The sequence below is a fragment of the Epinephelus fuscoguttatus genome, linkage group LG19 (assembly GCF_011397635.1).
Source record: "Epinephelus fuscoguttatus linkage group LG19, E.fuscoguttatus.final_Chr_v1".
Lineage (NCBI taxonomy): Eukaryota > Metazoa > Chordata > Actinopteri > Perciformes > Serranidae > Epinephelus > Epinephelus fuscoguttatus.
The window spans coordinates 14,726,031-14,743,767 of NC_064770.1; the positions used below are offsets into that span (position 1 = coordinate 14,726,031).

General features: G+C 42.7%; 1 protein-coding gene across 2 annotated transcripts in view; it reads right to left on the bottom strand.

Moving 5' to 3' along the window:
- lasp1 (LIM and SH3 protein 1) overlaps positions 1 to 17,737 on the bottom strand; it is a 40,119-nt gene that overhangs the window by 16,826 nt on the left and 5,556 nt on the right. For both annotated transcript variants that reach the window (XM_049560485.1, XM_049560483.1), the window contains exons 2-4: positions 13,982 to 14,076; positions 7,475 to 7,559; positions 118 to 225 (exon numbers count right to left, since the gene is read on the bottom strand). In XM_049560485.1, coding sequence (XP_049416442.1) covers positions 118 to 225; positions 7,475 to 7,559; positions 13,982 to 14,076 — 288 coding nt within the window. The remainder of the gene's footprint in view (positions 1 to 117; positions 226 to 7,474; positions 7,560 to 13,981; positions 14,077 to 17,737) is intronic.

Below are 17,737 nucleotides of genomic sequence, written 5' to 3' on the forward strand. Positions count from 1 at the left end.
ACAAGCATTTCCCGACAGGTATAATGTGTTTAGAAAGAAATCTCTGACTTAAAAGCAACAAATGAACAGGTGGACTGAAACATGATAGTCTTTGGTAACTGTGTTGCTTACACTTACATTGCTGATTTGGTTCTGCGTTTTCTTAAATCTCTCCAGCTCCGGCGTCTCTGCGACCACAGTGAAACCTTTCCCTCTATTCTTCTCAAATTCCTCCTTGTATGAAACCTGCGGAACAAACATGAAGCATGTTAGAAACAAAACTAGGGGTTAGAAACATGCCAGGCAAACAATATGTGCCCACATTTTGGCTGAAATGAGAACGCGCGGCCAGTTTCAATGTGGTTGTGTGAGTCAACAAGGAAATCCGACAAATACTGCGCATATGATTATTTATACATGCTGTGACCTAGATTCTTTCAAAATATACAGATTAATAAAGAAAAAAAAATCACAAAGACAACTGATGTGTCTTGGTATTTTTCTGCTTCTTTCAAATGAATGTATTATTAATTGTCGTGTAGTGCTCTTCATCTATAGTATCTGTCGTAAAAAGTCCACTTTATAAGTCCGTGTACTTGGCTTGTCAGAGGGATCGGTCTTGCACTTTAATTTGGTGTGATAAAGGCTTTTATTTGGCCTTAAAAATACTTTTACAGCAGGGAGGGAAAATGGTTTTATTGTTGACTTTATTACAGCTTGACACTGTTAGATGAAAACACTGAAATGTCACCTCGAGTGAAAAGCTCTCCTTTTTAAAGTATTTTCTGAACCGAGGATTGACATTTTTTAATTAAATCATGCATGTGCTACTATAAACATTTTATCACCTTTTCATATAGTTGTATTAGTTGAATTTTTCACTATAAACTGAAGTTTGAAGACAATATAACAAACTAAGTAGTGGCCTTTTAATTCCCAATACCTACTTAGCAGATAATAACCAAAATTGTCTTACGCACAAACTATGACTGAAGTAACCATCAGCAGTGTGTGTGTGTGTGTGTGTGTGTATGTGTGTGTGTGCATTATGAGTGCAAGCAAAGTAAGGCTGGCCCAACTTTCATGGTGACGTTCACTTCCTGTTTGCTGGGGAGTGAAGGCCTTACATACAGGACGTGGTAACAACCATATATGGTCATAATGAGAGGTAGTGTGTGACAAACAGTGTCTGCGTGTGCAAGTCTGTGTTTTTCCAACCTACCCACCCTATCCTGACCTTGAGGGCAGAGGAGGAAATGTCCAGCCCATGCAGCGTCAGACAAGAATCAAAAATTACAATGCATGGATTTCTCCCTCGCTGCTGCCCTGTGGCTGCTCTCAAGTATTCAAAGCCACAACCACATATGCTGGTTTATAAACCTGAAACAGGAAAGTCAGGTACTTCTTTTATTTTGAAAGAAACAGCTACACGTGGCTGGCTCCTCTCCATCTGATCTCCTCGGCTCTTGTTATGACATTTGAAACAATGACAAATCACTTGATTCCACCTCCCCGCACCAACCAGACCGTTGGTCCTGCCTCCATGGTGACTGCACCGACTTCCTCCACTGTGTAGCGTGCAATAATGCACTGCATGCATTACCAACTAACAAAGCCCCGCCGCCTCCCCACATCCACATATTGTCTGACACTGCTGAACAGAGTGCTGACCAACCCTCCTCTCATCTCCCAGCGCCTCATGATGACATGACATGACTGTGATTCACAGATAATGTGTGTGTGTGATACGTCCGTCACCCCTAGCGTGACGTCCACTGAGAAATTGGGTGAAAAGTGCGGCTGATCCTTATTCCACGGAAAATTATACATGGCTCTCAAGCCTGCGCACAAAGATAAGTCACGAAGAAGATTAATGTGGCCTCGGCCCATCTTTGTCCTTCAATTCTCGCTCCGCTCCCATCAGTCAATGTATGATCCTCCCCCTATTTTTATTTTTCAGTCTATCTCCTTTGTCTTTTTGAGATCTGTGCAACAGCTTCTTCTCCTCCAATCATGCCTCTGCTTTCTTTCCCCACCCACACTGCCATCTCACTGTGCTCCTTTTTCATTCATTCATATTTTACTGCCTCAACAGCAGTCGACGGAGTCGTCTCGTAGAGCTGCAGCTCTTCCTCATTATGATCCTTTTCTCCGCTTCTATTTGCATTCCTCTAGCTTTCCTTCCTCTGGGGATTTACTTTTATCTCTTCCTCTTTCACCCTGCACTCCTCCCTCTTTCTCTTGTGTTGGTGCCTTCCTGTCTCTTCTTTTTTTTCCTCGCTCATGTGCGCCTCATTGCTCTCCTCCTCCTCCCCAATTCGCTCTCTCCACTTTCTTTATTTCTCCTTCTCTCCGTCTTGTTTCTTTCTGTTTCCCCCCACAAAGTCTTGTAATGAGGTGTGACAAACCTCTACCCTGCTACCATAGCAATAGGGTTCCCGTAGCAACCCAGCAGCAGTGTTGGTGAGGAGTTAGTTGGACACAGTTCTCCACAAACACCTTCAACTTCCTTACACTGACACAAACACACTCGCAAAATATCATCTGAAAAATACCTAAGTTAACTACAATATAAACATGCGTGCGAGTAGTAGGGATGTGATTTGATGTCAGTATTCATTCAACATATAAAGTAACTGCCACCCAAAATCAAACATGGGAACGTTACATTTATATATCCACACTATTCCAGACAGCTAGACTGTAGAAACTGTTATGGGTGCCACTTCCATCACATTACTGTCTATGGTTAGTCCCAGTGGCTAATCGTGGTGGCCAACCGCCAATGGTGGTTCTTTCCGAAAGTAATTTGAGTTTAAATGAGCAAATACAGCTTTGTTTTGTTTTTTTTTTAGCATTTTTTTTTAAATGTCCTTGTGAAGCTGTGATACCTGTTACACTGTCTGCGTTTGTAACATTACTAACAACCTGACTAAGCTAAAAACGGGGCTTCAACAACAGTGTTGCACACGTAGCATTAACAAAAACAGATTGTTTCTGTAACCAGTGGCACAGTTTCCATTGCCTACCTACAGAGAGGAATAGGTTGCCATCTGTACTATATAAATACGGGATCGTCCTGTATTGTAAAACTCTAATGCCCTGTGCCTTACTGAATCAACACGTGGCACGACTTGTGCCGTATTTTCCTGCACGCCCTACTCTAATGCATTCACTGCGTTTTCACATGCTTGGAATGACATACAATATAATAAAACTGAAAGAGCGGAGAAGGTTTAAATCAGAATTTGCTCAAGAGAATGACAGGTCTCTCACTCTTCGTCATTAAAAGATTATTTTTGTCTTTTCTTGTCTGACTGCATTCTCAACCTACTTTGGAAAACTGCCCATTACAAAATAAACTCAGCAGCACACCTTAAATTGTGTTTCGTCATCTAGTCTGACTATGTGTTACTGATTTGCCATACTTCTTTCAGATCACTGACGTTAATGAGGTTTGCTGCCAAATTCAGCGTAATGTTTCACTCAGTAGAACTCTGATTTAAATCAATCAGCCGTTATAAAAATGTGTAAACTGTGTTGTCAAGGCAGATGAGTGGTGCATTAGCTGGGAAACATCATGTTGCTTTACTTTACATGGATTAAATTAATAATGAACTACGTAAAATGTTTGCCAAGTGTGTTAACATCTGTTTATGAGTCCGAAGAAATCATAACTCATCTTTTAGAAGGAGTAGATGTGTACTGTAAGCTAACTCAGGCAACATTAAATCTACCAATATGTTAATGTAGCAAGGCAAGCTAATCGCTAACATGCTTGGTTAAAAGGTAAAAAACCAATGCCTTGCAATGGCTGTCAGAGATGGCAGAGGTTTGAGGTGTAACAGGTGGTGTGTTCAACGTTTTTTTTCCCGGTTGCTCTAAGAAAGAGGACTAGCGTAATGTTCAGTACCATTATCATTGGAAAACGCCAGTTCTGGCTCAGAGCTAGAAGTCGCTCACGCACACCCGCACACATACAGTGACAAGGCTAACTGTTAGCATCACAAAGCTAACGTCACCCAATGGTTATTAACGGGTTTAATAACAAGATTCAAGCCATTTCAGTGTCGCTGTGAGTTGTGAGGTGAGGTGTTAGATGTAAGCAGCTGCCGCTGTGTTAGCTCATGCTTGCTGAAGTGATGAGGAGAAGAGCACCTCCGAACTTTAGAGACGTTCCTTTAGTACTGTCTCTAATCTATGTAACGGCAGCATCAGAAAGTTTGCTGATTTTTCTTATGTTAACTTTGAATTTATGATTTAATAGACTAACTGGAGCCTTGTTGTTGAATAAAAGATTTTCAAACTGCACTTGCTTTCTGCTTTTGGTCAACTGACATTGCTTTTCTTATGTTATACTTTTTGGTGCAAGAGTCCAACATTACTCTATAATAATTGAATGCGAGCACGCAAATATGGATGCTACTTACAATGTCCATCCTTAGTGAGTAATGTGCATTAGATTCAGTTTTGAAATGGGTAAAAAAATACTTTTTAAAATATCCCAAGAAACTCAAAATTTTCTGTAGTTTAACAAGGAGCTCTTTAAAAACAACATTTTCTTTAAGGGTGTTTGGTTAACTTGCAGCAAAATCAGCACATTTTTCTTCAGTTTCTGTACCCAAAAGCAGATTTGAGCAATCCTTCTCAGGAGAGGACTCTGTTTACTGTAAACTGTGTTCTCTTTTTAAGGGGAAGTTTTTAATCATAAACCATTTTAGATCAGTCTTCCTCTGTTAAAAGCTTTGGGTATCTCTACTGAAAGCGTAGTTTCCTGTCCACCATGACTACCGAGAAAGAACATCAGTCTTTAGTCATGCCTCCACAAATCCTTCACCATCAAACACAGACATCTTTTGTATTTTAATAATCTCATTCTTAGGCAAGTGACTATGATAAACCATTAGTATAATGACTGTCTCTCTTAGTGTATGGTTGATTGTTTGTGGGGGTTGTTTGGATACACAATCCATGTAGAAAAACACCATCTGTCTCTCGATCCCTCAGTTATCCCCCTCCCCACATGACCACTGACCCCACCCCAATACTCCACAAAAACCCCTTCTCACACACACCCCAGTTTCATCCGTAGTGTTTGACACCGACACTCTGATAAGATAAGGGAAGTACTTTCTTTGTTAAGCCCCTCTAGAAAACACTCTCCTCTGCTACATGTTAAGAAAACAAACCTCTCCTTCAACTGTTCCCTATGGATCCTTCCCTAGTTTCTTTCTGAAGAGTTAAAAGTCACCCAGATTAATATACCACTCCCTCCAGCATCTATTGTTATTTTTTGTGATTAATAAGGTTAAAAATGAGTGAATTTAAAAAGGCTTTTCTCTGAGCTGTGAATGTTTCTGTAATTTTTCCTTAAAAGGTGTAATGCAGCTTCCAAGAAGTTTGTCTGTAGTTACTTTAGTGATCACTTTGATAGACAAGTTCCTGAAATACTAAGGAACATGCTCCAGACATCAGTGCATGAATAAGAGAAGTGAAACCTCACATGACAGGCTCCAGGGTTGGCAACTGTCTACCACTTGTTTGCTACCATATATAATAACATTTTATAGCCTCTCCATGTGTGATTAGTTATGCTTTCTTTAACCAAAGACAGCCAACCTGGGAAAACATTGTTAAAAGTCAGCTGGTGAGTGCAAATCTCTCTGACTCTCTATCAGAGCCATCTTTATCAAAGCAGTAACACATGACCCAGTTCAGATGGATATTTTGGTCTGATGAGGGGTTTTTTTATATATTAGATTCTATTTGGGTCTTTGTTATTTTAGCTTGTGGAGACAGAGTCGTAGTAGTGTTTTCTGTGGTTACAAATCAGACTGGGGACCTAAATCCGGGGGCTATTTGAAGACAAACAGGTGCAGAGATAATTTGGGAGGATATGTGGTCAGTACACTGGGGTGGCCCTGCAAAAAAAAGGACTGCAACAAAGATGCAAAGAAAGAGTAGTTCATCTGTTCTGGGCCACAGCAAACATGGTATGGTATGACAGCACACAATTTACAAGGCTATTATCCAGTTTGCAACCATCATAAAGAAGCACAGAAATGACAGCCAGACACATTAACACTGCCGAGAGCTGCAGCGTGAAACAAGAGGGCTGTTAGAGTATTGGTTAAGCAGGATTATTATAGAATGTGTGTCTTATTTGAGTCTGGGTGTATCAAAAAGCAAATCCCACCCTACATTTAACCAATCAGTCTCATGGAAGACTTCTGATGACCTTCATCTACACAGATTTCAAAGCGTCAAGGACCTACATCTGTGATTTTCAGGAAGTTCACCTTCACCAAATAGGTTCAAATGTGGTCAAGGTTCAATGTGGTCAAGCATAGTCAGAAAGTGAAAACGCACTATTTCCAGACTAACCTGGTTCTAATCAGGCAAGTTTTCAGGCTGAGCTATAACGCGAGCTCAGGCAGAATTACAAAACTCAAGTGAAAGGCCAGTTTACTCAAACTAAAAAGATAAATGGGCTTTCCACTACAGTTAAAAACATTTATGCTGCAATGCTTCCTTACGTAACAAGGGCCCTTCTTTCCAACTGGCAATAAAAGGAAATGGGAAGTGTTGCAAAGCAGAGTTAAGCAAGATCCTATTTCATATTTCCAATCTATATAAAAAAAACAACAACTTTTTAATATAATTTAAAGCCACAGTTGGTAACTTTTCTGAAAATAACAGTCTCATTTTTGGTACAACTGTCACTATATTCTGACAGAAGCACATGAGACAGATAGTTTGAGTAAAAAATCATGTCCCTACTCCTCTTCCTACTGCCTCTAATGCATCGCTAGAATCAGACTGCAGCACGGCAGCAACAACAACCAATCAGAGCTGAAGAGTCTCTAATGTAGCTGTCAATCATGTCTGTCAGCACTCGAAAACTGCAGTCCAACTGTCAAATTAGGCAGCGCTGATCAAATAGGAATCAAGATTCTGTTACTGCATTGCCTATTTTCGAAATATATTTAATTGTACTGTTTAGCTGTAAAATGAGAACATTCATGACCTGGCCGCCATGTTGGAAACGGCTGACTTTAAGACAAAGCTCCGCCCACTGGTTAAACCAACTCTCTCATCTTACAGCTGAACAGTGACAATAACTTTTGTCATGTCTCCATGACATCGTATTAATCATACTCTTACATGATCATCAGCCTTCTCTTCAAGTCTCTTACTTGTCCACTGGCAGTCAATTGTATGCTTGCCTTCTCAGGTCTGTCCTCAAGCTGTGAGCACGCAGTTATCTTGTATGTACAAACTTGAATTACACTGACTGTTTTATTTGAAAGGTGGCTTTGTGAGCCAACAGACAAGCCCAGATCAATTTTTACGGTTAACTCAAGTCAGGCTTTCCAAATTAAGCATGCCTCTCTATTGCTTACCCTATGGAACAATGCCAAAATGTGTGCAATCTGTGTGTGTTTTTCTGTTGAAAGCTGGAGTTTGGTAGCTACTAGCAGAGAGAAAGAGTTACCGTGCTCTGCATTTTGCTCTGCTTTTTGAGGCGGAGGTTCTCTGGAGTGTCAGCCACAGCGGTGAATGATGTTTTGGGGTAGTGTCTGTAAAATAAACACACAAAACAGCAAAGAAAGTCAGTACACAGTAAATACACACAGGCAGATGCCAGCTTTTACTCAGACTCCCACTGTGGCGCTCATGCCTAGACTCTAAGAGGAAAAAACAGCATAACTCAAGCAGTGTGCAGTCTGTGGCCCCACAGTGGGGGCATTTGTTATTCAAGGTGGTCCTGAGGTTGAGTTAGGAGCCCCTGTAGACAAAAAGCATGTCAGTACAACACACAATGCTCTGTCAGTGGGAGCCAAGGTAGTCTGAAAAAGAGGAAGTGCAGGCTGGGGCTGTGTGTGTGTGTGTGGGGGGGGGGGGGGGGGGGCGAGAGCCTCAAGGTTGCAGAGTTTTGGAGGCGAGCCATAGCAGGTGTGGAAAAAGCTTTCCATGCTTACAAAACACAGGCACACACTTGTGCACATACACGCACACACACACAGGCATAGCCCTATGGGGGATAACAGGAAGCAACAGCACTCTGCAGACACAGCAACAGGGTCAAAGAGACAGTGGGTGAGTGTGAATGATGTCATGGGCAGCCCCTTTCAGCGGAGCATGAAGGCGAGTCTCTTTTTTGAATGGATTCTGGGAATTTTCTTGACAGTCGCAGACCCATAACCACCCGATCTCCTGCTGCTCAGGAGAAAATGCTCGGCCTGAAACAAACATAAATACACACAAGTAGGCAGGACACGCAGACATGCACACATGCAGCACACCAAGCATCCTTCCAAAAGCCATTCATCGCACGCTTATTTATTGATTGCCTAAACCGCTGTCAATGGTTTGTGCGTGTGAGGCGTAAGTCAGTGTTTTTATGCACTGGAGGCTTACGGTCCACAAATAATGGTGCCTGCCAGTTCAGTGTGATCCTTAAGGCAGCAAAACCACATGGCTGAAATCCAGTAGGAGGGGAAGAGTCCTCACAGCTTATCTAACAGCTCATATGGACTGCAGTTCCCAGGCTGCCTCAGGGTGCCGGGTGACCTCAAAAATCTTCAACCACTATCCGTGCCTCTGGGTAACCCATTTGGACTATATGTTTACCGTTTCCTTGACGACATGGTAAACAAACTGAATTAGCATTCGGCCTGGTGTGATTATGCGATGTAAAAACTTGAACAAAAGGATTGTGGTTGGCGCACTTTACATAAAATACTGTTAAAAAAAGATACAGGAGGCACATTAAAGAAATCCCCCAAAATAATTTCAGAGTAGGAAGCGGAACGTGGATGTAGTTGGAGAGGTTGATTAAAGTTGGCATTTCAAGCTCTGTGATATACAACAAACCCAAGCACTTGATCCCTGCTTTCATCCCTACAACGCAGGTCTGTGCACGCTCAGGCTTTTACAACTGCTAGCGCTCACTTTCCTGAAATGGCAGCTATCGGCAACATTCAAATGTAGTGGTTTGCTACGTTAGCAGCCGAGGCCGGGCAGGCTGCGAACAAGCTGATCAAACAATGCAAATGAAGCTACTCTTTTATTGTGGTGAGGTATCTAATCACAGAGGCAAAAAGGTGCCTCCTACAAAGACACACCACTGTCTTTTTCATTTGTTAGTCATATATTAAGTCCAAACCTCCATAATTCTCTATGACATCTGAAATGAAGAGGCAAAGTGGCTACTAGAGTTCTCCCGGATGTCACTTTTTTTTTTAACATACAAAGCTTTTGATGTCTGTCGTCACATTTTATGCCATCATCACTCATGAAAAAAAGCCAAAATTCTCAATTTGATAGGTGATTTTTTGCATTTAATGAGTCTTTAGAAATTAGATATTAGATTAACTTTATCTCATGAATAAATGTAATTCATCCTCACTTTGAGTGCGGCAAGCAGGAGAGCAGTTTTATAACCCCAGTGAAAGTGTTTTGTAAGGGGCACCAACAAATATGGATATGGGCAGAATAATAAATGTTTTAATAAAAACGTGTTGTGAATTTTGGCAATTATTACATCCATGTTTTTCCAATAATTTTGGCTTCTGGACTTTACAACGCTCAGGAGTTTTCGGAAATGTTAGGATTATTTCAGAGACGGGAACAATCCTACGCAGCCAGCACTGGAATCTAATTCTACAAAAAGTATGACACTAATAATATTAGTGCAGCCTAATCTTTATCTGCAGCTGTGCCGAAACACCAAGTTTAAACAGAATGAAAAGATAAATGCTGATTTAGGATTTATATGTCAACTTTAGGTTGGGCTCACAGCTAGAGGGTTAAAACCCACTGACCAGCTGGGGCCTGTCTGTGAGGACTTTGCATGTTCTTCCCATGTTAGCGTATTTTTTTTCTCCGGGTTCGCCACCTTCCTCTCAAACCTACACTACGTGAAACTACAAATTTTTATCAGGTCTGAACAGGGCTTTATCTTAATGCTCTTAATTTCCATTCATCAGTACTGTCATTTCCGTCTCAAGAACCCAGCCTTCATATCTGTAAGGCTAATCGATGCTGACTGTCAGTTTTTGAAGAATATAGTTGCATAAGACGAAAGCATATCTGCCATAAATGTTGCCCCTTTAATCTATTTTACCAGCAGTGTGTTCCTTTTATTTTAGGGGGTTCTGTACTTTGATCAAGGCTCCGTAACTAATAATATACGCTCATGTATTCTCTGGAGTTGGGCGTGTCTGGTTTGTGGTGGAAAACACGCTTCCTTTCACAGAGCATCACTGTGTCTGAAAACCCCTGCTCGTCTGAAGCAGACGGGTGTGTGTGCGTTAGAGCCACACACCCTCACAACCAGTGTCTGTGTTAACAGCGTTGCTGTAATCTTCAATGCGTCTTTAGAAACTGTCCTTGCACTTAAGGGTCAGGAAATTGCTACACAAACACATAACATGGTTGAAGATATAAGCTTGGTGACTCAGTGGGATCTTGCGATGCCTGTCTGTGTGTGTGCTCGCATCCGCGTGCCTGTTTTGAGGCTATGAGTGAGTCACAAGAACACTCATCTATCTGTCAAGTTGTATAACAAGGTAATAAGTCGCAGACGGGAGTGGGTGACACATGCACAAACTCAGTTAGCCCTGTGAACGCTAAAGAGGGAGTGATCAGAATGGAGGGGTGGAGGAGTGAAGGGGCCACGCATGTGTAATCACACACACACACACACACACACACACACACACACACACAAACCGCCTACTGTGCAGGAGGAGAGGCCTGTTTGCATAGTGGAACCAGGAGATGTTGTGGCCGGCTTGACCCTGTGAGACCTGGAAAGGTTGCAATGCATCATTCAGCAGGAACATTTCATCTGCATGTAAAATCTGGACAGAAGTCTCATCGAAACACACACATCACAGGAGAGGAGCTGTAGTTAGTGGAGGCAGCATTGACGAAAAGAGGAAGAACACAACAGGCAGAGATGTCTACTATACAGTATGGGAGAATCCATTATACAACAAAGCTCATATATCTTTGAACGAGAGCCCGTTCCCAGACTAATACATGAGGCAGCACAACCCAGGAAGCAGTGTCACGCCACATTGTGAAAGTGGTTATAATCTTCACCGGTTATTTATCAACAAAATGATTAAAGATAGCGCTAAATGGAAGAAAACTGCCTGGCACTGTAAATGATAACACTAAATCAAGACATGTCTGACAACTTTTAATAACACCACATTGATGTTCAAATTCATTTCTGGACCATCAGTCATTAAGGCAGCTTCCAACCAATGGCTCCCACAGTCTCCTGGGGAAATGAAGAATTTTTCTGTCCACTTATCTGTCCTCCTAAATCTCCCACAATCCCCCCCTGTGACTCCAGCATCTAATCAGGGATGGGACTCTCAGGGAAGAGGTGGGTGGGAATACAGAGAAAACAAACAACACCTATATCAATTACTGAGGACAAATATAGAGGAGTAATGATAAAGTAGTTATCCCACAGAATAATGACAGAGAGCATAGCCTGAATTCCTTTCCTGAAGCGGGAGGCTCCTCTCTGCTGATGATGTTTACTCGAACAAGGCTTGTTTTAAACAAACAAAAAGAGGCATAATAAACAGGCTCTGAAGGGCCTTGCTCCTGCTGGCGCAGGGAGCAGAGGGAACATTGGAGGCAGGAAAGAGAAAGGAAGCCACTTTAGTCTGTGAAAATAAAAGGTGATAGAAGGACGACACCTGCTGTGGCTAGTTAACACCTTAAATTGAAAGTAAAAGATTCAAAGTATGGACAGGGTCACAGTGAGATTTAAGGACCGAGATGTTTACTACTAATAATAATATTTGAAGTCCCCCTCAAGACACATTTTGAAGAACTTTGCTATGATTAATATTTTGTTTACTATGGTTTTTCCTCCAGCACAGACACAGCGCCATTAGCAATGGGCTGACCTGTGTGCATCTAGATGACTTAGCCCTATATGTTTGAGCCCCCATACTTGGAGTGTACCAGTCTTCAAACTTGACCTTCACTGCATCCCAACTACACACCACTAAAGTTTCATGAACCAGGGGCGTTAAGTGTGGGTGTCAGTGGCCCCTTCCCTGCTTCCTACACCCCTACTCGGACCAAACCCATCTTGAACTCTGCCTTAATTTTGATCTAAGCTACACACCTGTAAAGTTTCGTGCCTGCAACTTGCACGGTTGCGACGCAATCGCAGTGAGAAAATCTTTCCACAGACTGACAGACACTTGGCAAAATATTCACAAGAGCTGTGATGGTTGTCGCTACAGTACGTGCCACCACATTTTGCCAAGTCGAAACACACGCACAGGCTCACAAACTGAAAACAATTCCAATCGTCGCAACGTTGTCATGGCTGGTAATAAAGCACAAACAGGCCTTTTTCACAGGAGACAATTTGACATGTCAAAGTAGAGAAAGCACAGGTGTAAATAATAAAAGTAATAAGGGCTCAAATCCATTTAGCTGCTTTAGTTTCAGGGTCCTGGTGGTGTTTATGCTGGCTCACTGTCGCACCCTCATGGTATGCTGGCGCACTTGAGCAGAACAGAGCCCTCGTTAATGTTATTACAAACATCTGTGACTTTCATGATATGAAAAAATTAATAATCCAATAAAAAGTGCCCACAGCGTGATTTTGAAGCTTACACGTGAAGACAGATGCAAACAATCACCTGTGACCTCGCTGCACTCCAGAATCAGATCAACACATTTGGTTAACCTGGAAATTATTTGCATACCATGTAGGGCTCAGATCTAGAGAGAATTTTTTTTTTTTTGTTTCATGTTCTCAGGTTAAATTGTGACCTTTCGCAGAGTGGGGAATATTTCTGCTTGAGAGAAAAGTGTGCAATTATCTTGAGTGGTGTGACCCAATTTTATGAATATATAGAGCCGGGGAAATAAAGAGTGATTTGAAGAAGACTTGGAAAGAGCTCCTCTGAGTTTTTTTAAGTCAGTCACACCCTGTCAGTGCTTGTTGTTAGCAAGCAGCAAAGACCTGTAATTTCTAAAAAAAAAACAAAAAACAAAAAAAAACCAGACACATTAATTAATGGCTGTTTGTGGCTAGTACACCTATGACAACACTCTAGCAGCCAAATTTGAGTCCCCCCACCCCATGTACAAGAGGGGAAAAAAAGTGTCAGTGATGTTTTACTCCAGACTTTGAACAAATTACTTGTTCCTGGTACTAATCATAAAAGAAGCCAAAGCCTATAGAAAACAGCTGACCACAAGCCACCATGCTACTATAGAGTTTCCACTGGGGTTGAGAATGACAATGCCAGCATGACGTCTTGATTTACTTTGCTGGCAATAAAATGGCAGTTCAGGAAAAAATGCAAAAGAGCTTGTCAGAACATGAAGCAACGCCTTCTTTCTGCATTCCCTCGCAGAACATGCACTCACCCTCCAACTCTCGCTCTCTGTCTGTCTCTCTCTCTCACACACACACACACACACACACACACACACACACACACACACAGAGAAAGGGAGAAAATCATTATAAGTAATGGCAGAGGGGGATTCCATGGATTCCCGATGAGCCTTTAGTGTGTGAGTATGTGCTGAAGTGTGAGTGGATATGCTAGTTTTCAGTGTGTCCGCCTGTGTCACTGTAGAGGAACTTGAGGAATTTCCTTTGTTGATACCCCCCCCCCCCCCCGAGGAGGAGGAGGAGGAGGGAGGCACTTTCCCACACCACTATGGGCCTTTTCTCTGAGGGGGGAGCTGGAATAGTCACTGATAAACAGCAGAGGGATAGAGGGGGCCTTAGTTGGGTTGCAACATGATTACACTTACACACACACACACACACACACACACACACACACACACTCATATTTGGAGGGTCCTATTTCCGTCTGTGGACAGATTAAACACTGCTGTCAGAGTCTTTAGGATGCGGGCTGAACCAGTTGCGTACAGAAACATGAAACGCTTTCAATGACATACACAATATGATGAGTTAGGGACAACTTACGCATTGCAGTATGGTTTCTTCTCAAAGCCTTTGTAATTCTTCATGTTCAGAGTCATTTTGCAGACCTCGCAGCTGAAGCATCCTTTATGCCAGTACTGTCAGAAACAAAGAGACAGAGAAGACATAAAATGTTGAGGAGAGAGAGAGAGATTTGAGACAGTTGTTCTGCTTTACACAAGATCCAAAAACACCACGTGTACAAAAAAAAAAAAAAAAAAAATACCCATACACCAGCTAGCACAGGAAAGCTAATTGAATGAGTAAAGCCAGAACTACTTTCTATTCCCTGGAGGTCTCACAGGGATGGGAGCTGGATACAGACTGAAAGAATGGCAACTGTGTGAAATAAAGTGAAGCAATGTGGAATCACAGTTGTTTGTGTGTGCTGACACTTAACTGATATGAAGAAACCAACATCCCCTTTTGCTAGCAATTCTATTTATAAGTAGACAGGGCTGGCTGCACTGGTGCGAGAGGTAAGAAAGGAGCTGCAGACTTTGTGGCTGTTAAGTATGCGTCTGAATTTTTCACACCTTTAGAGATACTCCGAGCTCAGACGTGCAAAATGATTACTTTTTGTTTTCTACATATACAACAGAGGTTGCGAACACTGCACTGACATCCACCTTTTGGACTCCCTTTCTGTCCGTCTGCTCGTCTCTGCAGGCCTGCATGTTTCTGTTCCTCCTCTATCCATCTTCATAAGAGGCCGTGCCTCTATCTCCCTCACCACCCTTTCTCCCTTCCTCCCACCCGCCCGCCCTCTCGCCTCCTTTCCTTTTCTCTCCTGGCAATGAGCTGATCTGCGGCCTGAGGGTTCAAAGAGGGATCGAGGGAGGGAGGATTGGAGAAAACTGGAAGGAGGGAGGAAACATGAAAGGAAGGGGCTGGAGAGAGCAAGAGGAAGGGAGGGGTGGGCAAGCCAGAGAGTGAAGCAATGATCTGGCTGCTCCCGCTATCGTCAAGGGAAGGGAGAAAGGAGTGAAAAGACAGAGAGAGAGAGAGACAGAGCGAGAGAGAAAGAGAGAAAGAAAGAGGGAGTCCTTATTAACATGGCCTCAGGGCACTCTGTCATCCCTCTCCATTCTTTTACCCACTCTTGATCACTTTCTACACCAATTGCCCACACACAAAACACTAATCTTCCAAACAAACAGCGCAGCAAAGATGATTCAAAACAGAGGATAAGACTGCACATCAAAGAATAACACCATCACTTTCTAAACGTTTCACTAACACACACATGGACAATGCATGTTTGATTCCACAAGGTCTTCTCAGGATAACACGCAGGCCTTGCTGACAGAAAAATCCATCACACCCCTGCCTGCAGTGATACAGTTTGATAATAAGCATGTGTAACAGCACTGATAAACAGCTGGCAATAAATCACCAGGATGTTGACGTTTGCTGGCTGAGAATGCTGCAGATGGACAGTAGACACAATCATGGCTGCGCTATGTATGGAAACATGACCAAACACGCAGCACAATGGGCATTTCACTTCCTCCCATTGTTGAGCAGGAATATGGCTTCAGGCCGGTTTTAAGAACAGTCTTGTCTGTTCTGTTGCGACGTAACGGACCACCCAAGGTGGTGTGCAATGACAACAGGCAAAGTGTACATGTGTGTCATGACATGGGTGTTTGTAGCTGTAGGCCAGCAATATTGTTCTGAGGCATACAAAAAGAGGCGGCTCACAGTGGAAACCGAGCCTGGGCTCTGCTCGGCGGGGCTGTGATCCACAGCCAAACACACTGGGCCAAGCCTTCCAATGCAAACTCCTTATCCCTCTACAACCCAATCGGGGCCTAAGGGAGTTGCAGATGGACACATCATGTTACTCTTTCCACTGCTCTCCCTCTCCATTGTTCTGGCTTGTACTGCAACAGCAAATCCCTTTACAAACAACAGCACAGTGCAGGCAGATTCCATTTCCTCTAGCTTCAGCTGATTTGCAGCTGTGGAGGCTGCCATCTTTGCATGCATACCGTCTGGTTCATCTACGTGTAGTGCAGCAGCCCAGTATGATATTCTCAACAGAGAATGTTATCCCGTTCTCATTTCCCCAAATCTATGATAATGATAAAGCATGGTTAAGCTGACAAAGTACAATGCTAATAGAGAGGTGTGAGTACAAATGTTGTTAGGGGAAGGGTGAGCCTATCAGCTGAGAATGGACTTTGACACTCCTGTTATTTCCCTAAATAAATATTGACCTTGGGTTTATTCCAGAGCACAAGTCCGCTGAACTCAATTGTTTAGCAAACTATTCCTAAGCCCAACCCAACCTGCTAACACACATTCTACCAAGACAACCCTTCCAACCCTCAGGTGAACTGAGGTCTGGCTCAAACTTAACTGCCTCTTAGATGAAGCGACAACAAGCAGACAGCCCTAAACACAGGTGCACAAATGCACTCAGGCCACACATGGAGGTCACCAGGGCAGTATGTATCCACATTTGCAGCATAGTGTGAATACTGAAATGTGAATACATCGCTGACACGTTAAAGGACAACCTGGTGAACTTTAACTTTTAGTCAGTATGCATTAACCTGCTGCAGGCTCTAGCTGTACGGCTGAGCGCACATTTTTATATTTTTTCTGCTGAGTGGTGCTTGCAGCTTCTCAGGGATAAAATCAAATGTGCGTAGGGTGACATAATATAATAAAGTGGTCAGTTGAGAAAAAAATTTGAGACGCATTCTAATGCCACATGTGAACCGCCACCTATCTCATCTGAACCCAGACGCTATCGGAATATACAGAATCTGGTAGGAATATATTACATCTGGGACTTATGTTAAGTCTATGATTAAGACAGACAGGTGCCAAACAGGAAGGAAGGGAAAAACAGACGGGGGTTGAGAAACATCCCAAATGTATGTTTGAGAGGCCATCCAGCACTTAGCCTTGTCCGGCTCCAGGAAAACCTGGCTCTTGGGTGCTGAGGCAGGATCTGGCAGTCAGCTGGAAAATGAGGACACTGCAGAGACGGAGCCCTAGAAATAAAACACCAATAAAAAAATAAAAAAGGCACTGTCTCCCTGCGTTAGTGCAGCTCAAGGGCACATGTGTATGTGTGTGTCTACATGTATGTGTAAGTGTGTGTAGTACTGTATGTAGGTTATATGTCTCAGTGCATGATGCATGTGTGTCAAATGGGATTCAAGACTCCAGTCAAGAGCAAAAATGCTCAGTCAGCCTCGCAGCTCCTTCTTGGTGAGAACCAAATACAAGTTGGCCTGGACAAAAGCCCTGCAGCGATGTGGGAGGCCAACAACAACTTCAGACACCGTGTATGCACACACATCACACACAGAGGGAGGTTTAGTGAGAGTCTCACATCCAAACTACAGACTGATAGGAGTCGATTAAGTGACTAGATCAAAATGCTGCGGGCCTCTTGTGTCAACCACTTCCTACATCAGTATTGGTGTGTAATCTAAATAGGGCACATTTCTCGCTTCATACAACCCACTAACCACAGCAACACATATACCAAACCATTATTATAATTTTAATAGAAACACTGGTTGGTAGTATTGTTTAAGTACCAAGTGGCTTATAGAGCGGGCGCATATAGGGACTTGACTGATGCTATTTTCTATACTGATGCGATGAAAATCTGTGACAATCATCATATCATTTTTATATAAAAACAAAACATCTATTTAATCTATAGACTGTGCTAAGGGGATTTTTGCAATCCAGTCTTTTGGTAGTCACCAAATTAAGCATCAGAGGATTTTA